This window comes from Volvox carteri, assembly GCF_000143455.1.
Source record: "Volvox carteri f. nagariensis unplaced genomic scaffold VOLCAscaffold_19, whole genome shotgun sequence".
NCBI lineage: Eukaryota > Viridiplantae > Chlorophyta > Chlorophyceae > Chlamydomonadales > Volvocaceae > Volvox > Volvox carteri.
In genome coordinates, this window is record NW_003307562.1 from 798212 (window position 1) to 814335 (window position 16124).

General features: G+C 54.9%; 2 protein-coding genes across 2 annotated transcripts in view; both read right to left on the bottom strand.

Annotated features, from left to right (window-relative positions):
• Nucleotides 1-1122: 1122 nt before the first annotated feature.
• On the bottom strand, nucleotides 1123-14664 carry VOLCADRAFT_91013 (uncharacterized protein; the record flags this gene model as incomplete). The annotated part of the gene is made up of 20 exons (XM_002950594.1): nucleotides 1123-1868; nucleotides 2235-2389; nucleotides 4236-4300; nucleotides 4635-4766; nucleotides 5152-5310; nucleotides 5873-5958; nucleotides 6619-6886; nucleotides 7735-7866; nucleotides 8392-8529; nucleotides 8975-9297; nucleotides 9572-9731; nucleotides 10040-10171; nucleotides 10415-10627; nucleotides 10900-10998; nucleotides 11362-11478; nucleotides 11746-11967; nucleotides 12365-12490; nucleotides 13272-13448; nucleotides 13759-13815; nucleotides 14398-14664. 20 exons carry the CDS (start codon nucleotides 14662-14664, stop codon nucleotides 1123-1125), a joined length of 3774 nt encoding a protein of 1257 aa, XP_002950640.1.
• A 253-nt stretch (nucleotides 14665-14917) lies between these two features.
• Nucleotides 14918-16124, bottom strand: part of VOLCADRAFT_91014 (uncharacterized protein) — a gene marked incomplete at both ends in the record, with an annotated part of 2480 nt that continues 1273 nt past the window's right edge. The window contains 3 exons of the mRNA XM_002950595.1: nucleotides 14918-14981; nucleotides 15072-15376; nucleotides 15693-15775. Coding sequence (XP_002950641.1) covers nucleotides 14918-14981; nucleotides 15072-15376; nucleotides 15693-15775 — 452 coding nt within the window. The remainder of the gene's footprint in view (nucleotides 14982-15071; nucleotides 15377-15692; nucleotides 15776-16124) is intronic.

The window sequence follows — 16124 nt, forward strand, 5'->3', positions numbered from 1 at the left end:
ACAGCTTACCTGGCCTGATTATTATCTCACGCCCGCCGCTGTGAGGTCGGCAAGCAGTTTTTAGTGGTTGCTAATGGTGGTGCTGCTGGTGCCCGGGTCTGGAAATAGATGCGGAGAAGCCGGCTGGGTGGAATGGATTAAAAAAAGTGCCAATAAGAAAGAAAACAAAGGGGAAGGCTGCGAAGGCGGTGGTGGTGGGGGGGGAAATTGGCATGGAATGATGAGGAGGGCGAAGTTCGGAGTATCTCTCTCTGTCGTCAGCATTGCAGAATACGATAAATGGGACGTGTGTGAAACGGGATCTGTGCACTGTGTATGTAATAATAAAAACACCTGATAATACAGTTTTTGTGGCGGCCGATTTCTGAACTTCATTAGGGTTTTTCACATTAACGGTTTTTCAGATTACCGTTTGAGACCGCTAGATGTAACACAATCGGAATCCGATTGAGGTCGCCGGTAAGGTCCTGGTCATCTTACAGCTGTGCGTCAAGATGAATTTTGTAGCAAATTTTTGCAGCATTTTTGCAGCATTTTTTGAAGCACAATTTAGCACTTTTTATGTAGCAAATTAATATATCGTTTACAGCATTTAAAGCAGACAGGGTGTTCCCGTGGTGGACACCGGTACAGGTATCCGACAACATGCTGTCAGCCTGATGTTTGTAATGCGTCACCTCCACCGTCAACTAGAAAACACAAACCCCAAAAAGTGCAATGCTCCACGCTCCGTGCAGAGTGGTCATTTCATTTTCCTATTCAAGCACTTCTCGCCTGCATCGCAATGCGGTACATTCGTTCGTACGTTTCGGCGTCGCTACTTAATGAAATGAAATGAAATCTTGGCGCGCACTCTTAATAGCACCACCAGCTGCAGCTGAGTCAGCTATCTGCCTGGAGGATTGCCATCCTCCGGAAGCGATTAGAACCCAGCTCCGAAACCCGACTCCGAAACCCGGCTCCAGTGACCTCCACCATCGACGCAGGTCGCATGCTCCTAAAGTTTACTCTTCCCTTACTGCCGTACATTACCTGAGGCACACGCTCTGAAGCCCTAACTAACTAAACTACCTGCAACCAACCAACCCGTCCCTGTCGATAGGTAGGCAGCTTCGCACGATGTCACTGAGAAGCCTTACGAGCCACCGATGGCAGCTTCGGCATGCTGCCGTACTCGTCTTTGACGCCGTCATGTGGTCTCGACTCCGCCGCCGCGGCTGTTGCCGCCGCCACCGCCGCCACTGTCGGCGGCGACCTAGCTGCCGCCAATGGCGGCAGGGATAACCTGCCGTCCGTCCCTTCTACCTGCGCCTCCGCCGACTCCGCCGCCTCTCCGAGTGCACCCCGCGGCCACAACGGCGGCGGCGGCTCCATTTTGAACGTCACTTGGCGGTGCACCCGCGCCCCCCCAGGACCACCGGCGGGACGAGGTACCCCGGATCCTAGCGGATCCTGCGGCGGAGGTAGCGCGGGCGCCGCCGGTGCCGGCGCCGCCGCCAAGTCCCTAGCCGACTCGTGCGGACCAAGGACAGGGACTGGGCCGCCGCTGCCATCGCCGCTGCCATCGCCGCTGCCGTCGCCGCTGCCGTCGCCGCTAGCTTCAGTTCGTTGGCTGCGGGCCACCGGCGGCGGCTCCTGGCTCGTCGGCAGGATGGGCTTCGGCGGCGGCGGTGGCGCTACGCCCGGCGGCGGCCCGTACGCCGTCACAGCTCTCACATTGAGCTCCACACCTCCCGTATCATCCAGTTCGTACACATGCGCGGCGTTGGAGTGTACGGCAGTGACGGCGACGAAGGACTTGCCGGCGTTGAGGCATTCGAAGTTGGGAGAGACGGTGAAGAGCGTCAGACAGGAGAAGTACGGACTCCCTGCGGAATGGATCGGGGGTTGCGGGTGCTTCAGATTTCCATATCCGGGGGGAATTTAGAGGAGAAAATGGCGAGAGAGAGCGCGGATGGATGCGAAGGGATAAGGGTGAAGCTTATACGAAGGAACATCGCGGTTTGTCGTACTTGTTGTCAGCGCTTTGCGGAGAAGAAAGCCAACGCAGCTGCCTGACATGACCCATGGCAAGGAAGCACTGTTAGGCATGACAAAGGGACGGAAACACTCTTAGAAGCTCCAAAAGGAGGAAAGAAAACAAAGGAGGCAAAGGAAGATAAGAAGCAAGATAAGAAAACTTGGGACGGGCGCTGCTAGCTGCTGCTAGCTGCGACGTGCCCAACACCACTCACGTGTCGGCACTCCAGGCAGCTGTACGACTCGTACGATTGCTCCCGTACTTAGCGAGAAGAAGCCCAAAAGGCCATGCGCCAGGCCGGCTATCAGATACTCGGAGCCAAGACCATGGACTCGGCGACTCACGGCGAAGGCGGGGGGAGCGGCTCCCCTGGAGCGGTTGAAATATGTTGGAGGCGTCCAGAAACATTTTTATTTTTAGGGGGGAGCGTCAAAAGCCGTCGAACGGGTGGTCAAGGAGTCAGGACCAAAGGATGGGATTGGTTAAAAATTGGAAGGGAACAGGGGCGGTCAAAGGAAGAAGGATTCAAGGCTAACGACTAAAGGCAAAAGTTTTCCTTTGGCATTGAAAAAAACAAATTGCCAAAAAAGGTCAAATGCCGAGAGAGCGCCAACGGCGGCCTCAGTAAAGGCGTCTGTGAGCCAAAAGCAAAAAACAGGCGGTGCGAGGAGCGCGATGATGATGCTGTTCGTTGCACAAAGGCTTTGATTCGATTGTTTAATACTGTAAAACCCGAAAACCCATAACATGTGAAATAGAGTTAAGCTTCTTGGTCTGGCTGCGTGATGATTGCTGGGGATGTGAACATCATATAATTGCTGGGGTACTAGAACTTAGAGTTTCAGGACTTAAGAACTTTAGAACGTTTGCGTTATACTATGTCCCTAACGAGAGGGAGGTTGAGGGGAAAGGTTGCGAGGGGGGCGGGATCAGGGATGGGGCTTGGGGGGGTGCCGCGCAAGGGGACATGGGGGAGGGAGGGTGTATTTGCCTGGGGGAGCCGTACCGGCGGAGGGGGGGGAGACCGGGGAAAGGGCGGGGAGAGCCGGGGGGGGAGGGGAAGAGGCAGAGAGAGCACCAAGAGGATGTAGGGTTGAGGGGTGGTGAGTGGAAACAGGTGGCCGTAGCGAGGGCGCGGATGAGGGGGAGGTGGGCACCCAGAAGGAGGGGCCGTACTCGAAGGTGCGCGCGTGGTGCAGGACTAGGTTCTTCAGGGTACGAGACCGGGTTTTTCGTGTTGCGGCGTCTAGGTGAGATAGGATCTTGGGAACCAGCCGTCTTGGTAGAGCGGTATTGGGGGGGCGCCGAGCTGGCTACCCTCCCCCCCTGTGGTTTCCGGAGGCTTGATCGCCCTGCGTTGCCGCAGGGTCTTCCCGTTTGAGTACTTTTCAAGTTAGACCCAGTGCTGTGGAAGGGCGCGGACTTGTGCGGTGTTACCCCCCCGACGGGGGCTATCTCCCCTGGACTAGCCCAGGGAGGGAGAGGCGGAGGAGGGTAGTAGTCTCAGGAGGCTGTTTGGCGTCTTGTGGTGTGAGCTCTTTGCGCTCTTTTTTTTGCGTGAGGATTTTTGAGCTTGGTGACCTCCCCAGCCCGGGATGACTCGTCGGGCTCCCGGTCGCCCAGGTCCTGGTTGCGAGCTCTCTGAGATGCTCGGTTCGGTCGGTCGGCAGGAAGAGCCCCCCAGTTGCGACTTCGTTTATGTTAGGAGACCAACGGGCATAGATCCCGTCTAGTTGGAGCGCCAATCAAGCGCTGTTGCGTGCCGGCCGTCGTTTCCCGTGCGGCCTGACCCGGGGGCGGAGTGCATGAGACTAACCAGCCGTATGCACCCGCCCCTCGCGCTGTGCTTCGGCCCTGGGCCCCCGGCTTTTCAGCCCACAGTGTAATCAACGTCATACATACATACATTCCCGTGCGGCCTGACCCGGGGGCGGAGTGCATGAGACTAACCAGCCGTATGCACCCGCCCCTCGCGCTGTGCTTCGGCCCTGGGCCCCCGGCTTTTCAGCCCACAGTGTAATCAACGTCATACATACATACATACATACATACATACATACATACATACATACATACATACATACATACATACATACATACATACATACATACATACATACATACATACATACATACATACAACTCGTCCTTCAAGTATTATTAGGCAAAGTATTGCGGCGCGGTACGGGAGGCCGTAATGTACGACATAACACACCTTGAATGGTCGTAGATATCAATTCTAGGTGTGCAGGCCTTGAAGCCGTCTTCCAAATTGAGGACCTGCCACCGCAGGGTGTTCGTGGATGTTCGTGTTTGGAGTTAATAAGAAGCCGTTATATCTGTTTTGGGGGTTTAAGAACTTAGGAAGAAACAACGGAGACAACAAAGCAGAAGACATGGAACACGACAGCAAACTGTACTCCCCCCAAGCTGTTGTAGGCGTCTGTCGGCAACCGCCAAACACCAACCAAATAACTAACACCCAACCGAACAGAGCCAATCATGGCGCCAAACCTTTCCTTCGCAGCGAGCCAGTAAATGAAATGAGTAACTCGGTATTCAATTCAAATTTAGTTTGTAAGTTGATGCAAAGACCGCATATGTTCGTACTCACATGTACGGAAAAGTACCCGAAGCTGTCCACGTCACCCGGCTGAGGACCAACGCGGCACCAAATCACCAAGTCCCGGCGGCTGGGGGTTAGCTCCGCCGCCACGACACGGTACGGCAGCTGGGCGTGTACGACCTGTAGGGCACAAGTGAGCATGCGTGCGGAGGAAGGTTAAGCAGGACTTAGGATTATTCCGGTATATGCGGTATCCGTTACTGACAGGTACGCACCGGGTGGTTTTGATTATGGCGCGAGATCATTGTTTTAGGCAACGTGCGGAGCACGTAAAAATCTGTCTGTCTGCCTGTCTGTCTGTCTGTCCGTCTATCATTCAGTCAGTCTGTCTATCTAGGCATCTAGGATCTAGGGAGCCTCATCAATTCGAAAACCCTCCCAGAGCCGGAGGATTGCCAATGGCCTTTCCCGTCAACACAATACCCCCCACAAACACACACACACACTCTCTCTCTCTCTCTTTCCCATCCAACCTAAGAGGCAATAACCCCGATGCCGTACTCACGTACTGCTTGGCGCGCCGTACGAGCTCCCCATTCATGGTATAGGTAGATATGACTAAGGGCCGCCCGCCACCACCCGCCATCTCCCAGGAGGACTGACCCACGGGTCTGTGGATGGCTTCTCGCAACAACCGACCGTTGCGGTCCACCAGAAAACGAACCTGCAGGGCAATGCCACCAACTAACTTGCCGGGAAATGCAGATTTCACCTGCGTCGAAAAATTACTAACCGTCATCTATGGACCACCAACCGCCAACCGCCGCGTACGCTCGCGCCAATTCGTGTTTTGTCCTGACAGTTTCACACAGACTGAGCTGCCGAGCGAGCAAGTCAAAAGGGACCGTGATTGGGGCCCTCTCTTCGGACTGGAGAGCGGGTGGACGCGGTGTTGCCTCCGGAAGGAAAGCGCTCGATGGGGAACAATAAAAGCCTAATATATAAAAAGACGAAGAAGACACTAAAAGCGACAAAAAAGCGAAAAAGTCACTAAGCGCCTTTTGTTTGGCTTTGCTGCAGCTGCCAACCCCGAAATCGGAAAGACACTTAACATACACACAAACATATAAACAAACATACACACGCACACGCACACACTCTCTCTCTCACACACACACACACGAACGACCCTGTCGGGGCCACCAGTGCAATTCCCAACTCCCACCTTATTCCAGTCCGTAACGACACCAACGAACCCCAACGGTTTCATCTCAGCTTGCACCCACCATCCACAACTGCCGGCTCTCCAACAGAAAGTCTCCCAACGGCAGCTCATTCAACCGAGCGGCCTCCAAATCGTCATCCAGCATACCTGGACAGGCAGCGCAACCAAGAACCAACCAACCCCGGGGTGAGAAGGAGAAAGGGCTGGATGCGTATATGCATGTGTATGTGTGCGCGTGTGTATGTGTGCATGTGTGTATGTGCGCATGTGTATGTGTGCATGTGTGTGTGTGCGCGTGTGTGTGTATATGTGTGTGTGCATGTGTATGTGTGTATATGTGTGTGTGCGCGTGTGTGTGTGTGCATGTGTGTGTGCGCATGTGTATGTGTGCATGTGTGCATGTGTGTGTGTGCGCGCGTGTGTGTGTATATGTGTGACAGACATGCACACGCATACACTTACTGGCTTCTTTTGTCGTCTTTTTCGCCCTTCCTTGGGACCTCCCTTGGTTCGTAAAGGCGGGACCGCTTATTGCTTTTCACAAGTAGTGGATGTAACACACATACACACATACACACATGCACATGCACTTGCATATTCAATGATCCCTCCTGGATATGTACACACAGACATACACACATACCAGACATACACGCATGCAGTTGTAAACACGTTCACATGTCCATACCGACACACACCGTGCTTCAGCCCCGGGTATGAGCGCCCGGCTTTACCTGTACCGTAAAAAACCTGTCGTGTACAGGCAAACATGCATACATACATACTTACATACCCACCGTCACCCACCCGCATCCGCCAACATCTCCGAAAATGTCACTGACGGCGGCATCATCGCCGCCGACTGGGAGCCTGGACCGCCAGGAATTCCCCCCCCGCCGCCGCCGCCGCCGCTGGATGCCGCATCTCCATGTCGCCGAAATAGCCCCCCAAAGAAACCGCCGCCGCCGACGCCGCCACCGCCACCGCCGCCGCCGACGCCGCCACCGCCTCTGCCGTTTTTCGTGGCCGCCGCCGCCGCGGCGGCGGCACTTGTTGGCGGGTTGTACAAGATACCCTGGGGGAATGGCAAAGGAGGGAAGGAGTCGGACCGAGTGCCGATGCATGTCCAAGATGACGTGTGTACGGCATATTACGTACTGTGAGGGTATTCCGATGGAACCTGGATAGTCGTGGGGAAATATACACATACAAACATACAGACATGCATACACACGCATACCGTACATACGACACACCGTTCACCGTACATACCCGTAGAGCCGGTACGGGAACTCGGGGCCACACGGGGTTGAGCGGCCCTCGGGCCTGGTACGACCGCAGTGTACGGGGCAGGCGCCATGTACGGCGGGGACGGAACCAGCCATATCCCGTACGCTCCCCTTCGAACGTCTAAAGAGAGTATTTCGCGGTAACCAGTATCAAAGTCAGTTGTCGAGGGCAAACGGCATCAGAAGTAAGCGAGGGAATTGAAGCGAAAGGCGGGTTTGTGGGTATGTGGGTGTGGGGATGGGGTTGTGTGTGGGGTGTAAGTGTGGGTTTGGCACGCGGCGCGCGGCACGCGGCGGTGCAACCTTCGAGTTCTGGTCTTCGGTGGCATCTTCCTGCACCCGCCCGCGCTCTTAGAGGGCCGCCTTTCATACCTCCTTCGCCAAAAACGACCCTAACTCAACCCCCTCAACCCCCGCTACTCTTTCCCTCTCCCCAGGAACCCCCTTCGTGCGCCCCCCCCTGACCCTCCCCCCCTCATGTGTTTTTGTCCCCCTTCCTTTCCCCCTTCTTCGTTTTGTTCTCCCTTTTCCCCTGCTTCCCCTCTTTCCTCCGTGAACGAACCTGAAGCCTAAAAACCCGAAAACCGAGCATCATGCCGGACCACTAAAGCTCTAAAACCCTAAAACCCCTCACCGGCCAAATATTGATTTCCCCACTCGCATCCACGGACAGTACGGAAGCGCAGTCCGCCAAGATATCCACGAACACAATGTGCGAGTCATGTCCGCGAAGTAACGCCTGAACCCGGGACTCGGGTGACGGTATCTGAGGGGGTTAGCAGTAGCAGTAGCAGTAGCAGCATCACCAAAAGTGGCAGCAGTAGTAGTGTGATAGCAGCAGCAGTAGTAGTAGCAGTAGCAGTAACAGTATGACTAGCAATAGTAGCAGCATTACCAACAATAGCAGCAGTAGTAGTGTAGTAGCAGCAGCAGCAGTAGTAGTAGCAGTAGCAGGTTAAGCAAGTAGCAGGTTAGCAGTAGCAGTAGCCAACGGATGCTTGGAACCTGCAGGAATCTTATCAGGGTTTTCAGGACCTTGCACAGTTTCCGGGTTCGTCATTATGCTCTCAGAGCTTTACGCAGTTTTAGGGATCTCAAAATTTCCGTAAGCTGAGGGGAAGGGGGGAGATTTAAGGGAGTATTTATGGTCTAAACACCGGGAAAGGGCCAGCCAACAATCCTGCATTCGCTAACCATCCGTACCATTGCGTGCCCATCCGTACACCGTACGCACTCCGCTGTACCCATTCCGTACACCGTACCCTGGACCCATTAAGAGGGTACAACCCACCTGTGGCGGCATGAGGAAGTTTACCGTTTGTTGGTTAAGTGCCGTACTCCGTACAACTCGTCCTCTGCTTCTGGGCAATGGTGTGGGCAGTACCCGACTACCTGCCGTGGTCGTGAGGCGGAGCAGGTCCCCGGTGACCTGGGGGGCATGAGCGTGTGCACGTGTGCACGTGTTTCAATTTTGGGGGTAAGGCGAGGAGGCGGAGAGGGGAGCGCAGGAGTCGTACACAGGTAGCTTACACACACACACATACATCACACATACATACACGCACTACCGGGCCCCGTTCATGTGGCCACTTCAAAACACGGTGCCCTTGAATAAAAAAAGGATGCTGTAAATGCAGTTATACAAGGCACCCCAAAGGATTGTCGGTCTCCATAAACACCATCTGCCACCCAACACTGTGGGAATGGCAGATGATTGGGCCGAAGCCAAGCCGACTAACCAACCCCTTTTGGACTCCAATCCCCCTTCCCCCTGCCCTCCCCCCCCTCTCCTTCCCCCCCTCTCCTTCCCCCCCTCTCCTTCCCCCCTCGCCCCCTTCCCCCAACCAACCAACAACTAACCGACTAACAACCACCTGCGGTAACATCACAGTAGGCTGTACACCGGCAATGTTGAACTCGGGATGGAAGCATAAGGCCCAACGGCGAGACAGTGCCGCCGCATGGGCCGCCGCCGCGGCGGCGTCAGCCGCCGCTGCAGCGGCCGTGCCACCACCACCACCACCGCCGCCGCCGCCAAACCCCGACACGGCTGCTGCCGCCGCCAAGAACTGCTCTTCCTCCAGGTGCGGCTCCGAAACCGGGGCTTTGCCGCTGATCGCGAAGGACATAGGGCCCAATGAGAGGATGAGTTCCGGAGCCACCGGCTGTCGTGCTGGATCTTCCTTGACAAAGGATCCTGATCGAAATTAAAAAAATGGATTCAGATTCCGGGATTCGAAAGTCGTGTTAGAAAGCAGCCAGGTGACGGCTGCATCAGATGGGCCCATCAGATGAGAGGTGGGGTAGAGGCGTGAAGGAAAGATCGCCATTGGATTGTCGACGATCGGACTTCCATCCTTGTGAGCCCACTCGTTCGCATGATGCGAGAGTGGTAGGCAGGATGCAGTTTCAAAGTTTCCTTTCCTTAATCGGTCTTTTACAAAATCCTCTGCCCCGCCTCCTACGCGCACCTGGCTCCGGTCTCATCCACCACATTCGGAGCGTGGAAGTCGCGTCCAGGGAGGCCAGTTGATGGCTGTCAGCGCTCCAGGAGAGGGCCACCAGGGCGGGGTTTCGGGGCTTGGGGCGCCGAAACCACGGCCGCTTGTACGTCTGTCCGTCACCCAGCACCTGCAGGTGGGTTTTAAGGTGTGTGTGGGTATGTGTGTGTGTGTATGTTGGGGGAGTTGGGGAGTTGGGGACAAGGTGATCAATTGGATATAGGATAGGTGTCAAGTATTTTCTTGAATAGGTCATTACGACATAACCCATGGTTCATGACCCATGGGTCATGACGAGCCACGATGAGTCGCAATACACATGGAACAGAAAGGTAGGAAGGGAAACAGGAGGACGGATGGACAGATAGGGAGATAGGCAGGCATACAAACAGACAGACAGACACGGGTCGGCCGACCCACGGGTCACAAGCAACTCACCTGAAACCAGGGCGCGGCGGGTTTGTTCCTCATGTTGAAGACCAGCATGGCTCCCGGGGCGGTTCCCACCGCGAGAAAGGCCCCGTTGGGGCTGGCGGAGAGGACGGTGATGGGACCCAGCTCGTGAAACACCTGAGGAGGAGGCGCATCGGAGGGAGGCCGTGTCTGTCTGTCTGTCTGTCTGTCTGTATGCATGCATGCAATGCCAGGGCTCACGCGCAACCGTACATGCATACAAACATACAAGCACATACGCACGCAACCAGACTTACTCTCTCTTACCTCTTTTACCCCCTCTCCCAACCCACCTAAAACACACAAGCACGCCTTCTTTCCCTCCCCCTACCTCCCATCCCCCCCCTTAAAAACACACACCTGCACCATTGGGGCCCCCTTTGAGGTCAGGTACGTGTGTTTCAAGGCCACCCGGCTCCAGAACAGTCTTTCCCGGGCTGCCGCCACCGAGCACCAGGGCCCCCCCCAGGGCCCCGCCTGGATGCGGCTGGGGGCATCCCGTAGTAGCTGCCGCCAAACAGAGGGCCCAGCGGCAAGGGGGGGCCGCTGGCGCTGCGCGGCGAGACGCTGAACCTGTAGTGGGGGGGAGGGCGGGTTTTAGCGCTTTCACAATGCTTTTCGTAAAAGCGTTTCTTACGCCTCTGAGTAGTTAAGCCATAAGCCATGGAAATTTATATTGTGTATAGATTTTTTTAAAAAGTAGCCTAAAAGTCCTTATACAACTAGTGCTTTAGTAATCTGTTTGGTAATCTGTCGTACTTGATATGCCGTACGATTTTTTCTTTTAGAATTGTCTTTTGGACAAGGTTTCTCACGTGGGAGGATTAGTTGAGGTAGGTACCTACCCGGCTGACCGTTACGTACGGCGGCCAGTAGATGGACAGCTGCTGCGTGTGGCCGTACGGCGCATCGCCCCGTTGGAGTCGCATCTCCTGCAACATGGCCTGCAGTACAGGTACGGCCGAGTGCAAGAGTACGAACGTGTTTGTCGTAAGAGCCTTTTTACTTAGGGTCGTACCGTCTCAGCTCCTCAGCTCTACTGCAGCTGCTGCTGCGGCTGCTGCTCGAGGGTTGAGGCCCGAGGAGCCGTACAGGTTCGTTGAAAGCGCGACGACATGGGTGATGGAACGACGTTACGGTCGGATCCGAACAGATTACTGCTTTCGTACAGCTGACGGCATAACCCGTACATTAAGTGTACGGGAAAGGAAAGGCCCTAAAAGGCTCTCATACTCGTTTGGCTCCCGTATAACCCCCCCCCCATCTGGGTTCCCCACCTCTCCCTCTCCCTCCCCTCCGACGCGCACCTTCAGGCCCTGCAGGTAGAGCTGTTTCTCCTCCCGCGGCAAGTGGGTGTCGTCGAAGTCCCGGTGCAATAGGTAGATGGCGTCCTCGTCGAGCTCGTCGGACAGCGCGGTGCCGAGCTGCGTTGAAGACCGTTTGTGCGTGCGGTTATAAACTAAAATCTAGTTAGTTTTAGACCGAAGGGGGTTTTAGAACTTTTTGAGGGCTTTGGGGTTTCAGGGCTTCATCAAGAACTTGCTGAATAGCCCAGGGGGGAATGTACACTGCAGATGCCGTACATTCCGTGGTGACCTTTTCCCTCACCACACCGTTCACAAAACCTCTCAACTTCGTTCCCCCCGGGGGAAGGGCGGGGCCCCCCAAGGGGTGTATTCATTCCCCCGCACCTTAATACCCCGTGCCGCCACCGGCCACCTGCCGTACAGGTTGTACGTGTCCATGTCATCGTCTTCGCCACTCGCCGTACCCCGACTCCGCCCGCCTCCCCCAGCTACTGCCAGCTGCTGCCCCTGCTGCTGCAGCTCCCTCTCGTTCCACGTGACTCTCCGACTGAGTGTACGAGCCATGGTCGCCGCCCTTTTGGCTGCGAGGCTGCGAGCCAGATAGGCCTGGAGGGGGGAGGATGGGCGAGGAACACGCAGTCGAGGGGCGGGCGCCTTGCTTTTTTAGGTTCGGTATTGGTCTTGGTTGCGAGTGGGGTCTTAAGTCAACCGACCCACGGGTCGGTCTTCAGCATACAATCGCAACTATACCTCTGCCATTCGTTGAACTCCAATCTATTCCCTCCACCAACCGACCCACGGGTCAGTGGATTCCCTGTACATATAACAACACATACATACAGACTTGCGCACACGCACACATATACCTGTACATGTATATATACATGTACACATACATAAGCATATATACGTACGTAAACATATACATATGGCACATATACATATACACATTCATATACACATACACATACATATATATGTTGTACTGCACACACGCACTCACGTCCTGCTGTACGGCAGCGTCTCTCAACCGGGACCTCACTGCGTCTTCACGCGCTCCGAAAACATACTTGCGCTGACTGAAGGCAACCGCCTCAACCAACATGTCGAACGCGAATGAATCAGCGACCTGAAAAATAGTAGGAGGGGAGTTAGGGTTTTAGGAGGGGTTTTAGGGTTTTAGGAGGGGAGTTAGGGTTTTAGGAGAGGTTTTAGGCTTTTAGGAGGCGTTACAGGATTTAGTTTTGAGACCTGAGTGTGACGGCCAAGATGGGGGTTGCTTCTTAAGGTGAGGGGTGAGGGCGGGAAGTACGGAATACACGCACAATGGGGAGAACTTCATCACTTGGGATTCTATAGGTTGGGTGCGGTAGGGGGAGGAAAGGAGGACTTGTACGAGTGCGACGAAAGCACTGAAGTAGACGACTCGCCGCCGCCCAGGAGGGCGTTAGTAGGAACCCAGACCGCCGTACCTTTTTCAGATGGCAAATCTCGTCGTACGCCTTTTAAACAGTTCATGTTGTTGATAGTTGTGCGTTGGCGGTTGCCATTCCAACGAAAGCCAGATCGGCGGAAGGCGGGCCGGGCAATATGTATAGCAAAAGAGTTAGGTTACTTTTGGGGAATAGATATGCCGTACAGCGTCGGACGAGCAGCAGGAATTTGTGGCAATCTGGAAGCGTCGTTATCGTGTGCGATTACCCTGATCCTACTCCCCCCAACTCCGACAGCCCCCCTAAAAACAAGATATATACATACATATCTTGTTTTTACATACAGATACATACAAGATATATACATACATACATACATATATATACATACATACACACCCTCGTACCCTCCACTCCTTTTCCCCCTCCTCCCCTCCCCAATGAACTAACGAACTAACGAAGCTCCACAAAACACACCTCCGCGATCAGCTCGTCCACGACCTCGTGCGTAAGGCCCTCAGCTAGATGTCTCGCCACGCTGGCCAGAGCCCCGGGTTGCGCCGCCCGCCACGCCGCCACCTCCGCCGCCACCGTGTCCCGGGAGGGCCGCTGGGCCAGTCGGAACATCGCCTGCTCAAGAACCACCTCGTCCAGCTGTCGTACGAATGCCGTACAAGTCCCGTACAAAATGCCCAAGGAATGTTCGGCAAGAGGCGCGAGAGTGGATGAGAGAGACCGCGCCGTGGCAGTCAGATTTTTAGAAGAATGTAAAGTCTGACATGCGTGTTTAGCGGTCCCGGGCTAATAAAAGTGAGGAAATCTCACGATATATCTAAGAAATTTCAATTATTCTGGGAATTTTTCCGACAACTCATGATTTTTCTGACAATAATTTTCCCTTAGAGAAACTTCTGGAAAGCAATTTTTCTTCTTCGACAGTTCCTTCCGACAGACTCGCACTCACGATGTTCAGGCACATCTTCCGAAGCTCTTTCGTTCGCTCGCTCATGCGTAACCGAAACTGCAACCGTGGCCGCGGCGGCCGACGCCGCCGTACGACGTCACCATTGTCATCCAAAACCTCTTCCTCCTCTCCGACGCTAACGTCTTCGTCTTCTCCTTCACTCAAGCCCCCTAGTCGGCGAGCCCAGCCCAGACGTATGGCGGCGACGTCTCGCTGCCGTACATAAACCCGCAGGGCGCGTGTCCCCGCCCCACCCGAAGGGGGAAACAGGGGGAGTACAGTTGGGTTTTAGGGTTTAAGAAGGTTAATTTTTGGGAAAGGGGAATCGAACCGGGACAACACCCCAAAGTTCAGTTTTCAGGTGGGGCTGGAAGGGTGTAGAAGGTTGTGAGTACGGATCAGTACGGAAAAAACCCAAGGCAGCCACACACGCTGCCATACACGCCGGCACGGACTGGCGATGGGGATAAAGGACGGCTTGTGCCGTATAGCCACCGAATTTGCCTCAATAAAGATCTTTAATTTGGTAGTTTCTCCCCTTCCCTTCCCTTCCCCCGCCCTTCTCACCTCGCATCCCCCCATCTTCTTTAACTTAAAACCCTAAATAAACTTACTTTAACCCCACTCCTACACCCACACCTGTGATTTTAGTCCTCGAAGCGCCACAGCCTGGGAGGGCATGTCCTGTCGTAGCGCCGAAACCAAATCATCCAGTCGTACATTAGTTGCAACGACTGGCGGCGGTACGGACCCACGGGGCTCGTTCGCGGTCGACGCGTCTCCCCCGGCCGCGCTTCCGTCGGCCTCGCCGCTGTCGTACACGGTCCCGCTCTCCCGCTGCTGCTGCCCCTCCCCCATTAGCTCCTCATCATCATCATCTGGATCCCAACGAGTTCTGAAAAGCATTTCAAATGAATAGATAAATAAAACACAAAAAAACAGAAAGTTTTTGTGTTGGCATTAGCAGCATCATTACAACAATTCGATGCTTTGAGGACAACAAACACCAACAAGGGTGATATGTGCATAACCAAGACAAAGTTTAAGACAATTGACGCTTCTTGCATGAAACCCAAATCCAAAACGAAAAACATCCAAAGCTTAAATTCTCAAATTCAAAAGGATGGCCTAATCAGGCGCCAGGCTGCAGGAAAATGCCCTAATCATGAAAATTCCACGAGTAATTCCAATTATGGCAGGGGTCGCTTTTCGCTTCTGTCCCTCTGAGGGGAGGAGGAGCAGAGAGAGATGGGAGGGTGCATAGTTTAGTTACCCATCCGTACATACCGCTGCCGTAGACGACATCCACGCACCTCAGCGCGCTCAGCAGCTCAGCTGCCCTCGACGGCGGGCCAAGCAGCCGTGACGCCGCCGGCGCTCCCTCCGCCGCCGCCGCCGCCGCCGCCGCTGACGTGTCCCGCTGATCACCGGCGGCACCCTCCGCTGTGCCCGCAGCGGCGGATGAATCTTGTACGGCACGCCGTGCCGCCACGAACGCATCGAGGCTGACGCCGCTGGCGCGGCCTTGGGCTCGCTTTTGCGGCGATGATGGTTGCGTCGTTGCAGTCAGCTCCGATAGCACCTGGACAGGATTGCCGTACATGTACGAAAGCATGTGCTGCATGACCATGATATGTGGGTATTGTGGATGTGTGGTATGGTGGGTTCGCCGCCGCAGAACGCATAGACATACACACATACATATACATACACACAAATACACACAGACACACACACACACACACACAGACACAGACACACACAGACACAGACACACACAGACACACACAGACACAGAGACACAGACATATAGCAGTAGCAGCAGCAGCAGCGCCGGATACGAACAACCAACCAAACAAACAAACAACAAAGCATATTCATCAATCTTTCATTTCACTTCATTGGGTCAATTGTTCCGCCGCCTCTGATCGTACCTGCTTGGCTGGCAGCATGCTCAGTCGTACGTCCTCCCGTACGGCATCCGCACGCGAGGATCGCTGTGTTCGGCGCTTCACCTCTTTTCGGAGGAAAGGATGGGGGAAAGTGGGAGGGGAACTAGCGAAACGCGTTGAAACACACATAAGATGGGTACGACATTCGGCTCCTGAACAGGTCTGTGGCCGTACCATGAAATCCTTGTCAAGAGAAAAAACACATACTGGCCATTACGCGTACTGTCTTTTTTCCCTCCCTCCCTCCCCCCCTCCCTCCCTCCCTCCCTCCCTCCCTCCCTCTTTCCCTCCCTCCCTCTTTCCCTCCCTCCCTCTTTCCCTCCCTCCCTCTTTCCCTCCCCCCTTCCCTCCCTCGACCTCCCCCCTAACCCTAAGACTCCAGGAGGGGTTTGACACCCACTCACCCTCCTTTAT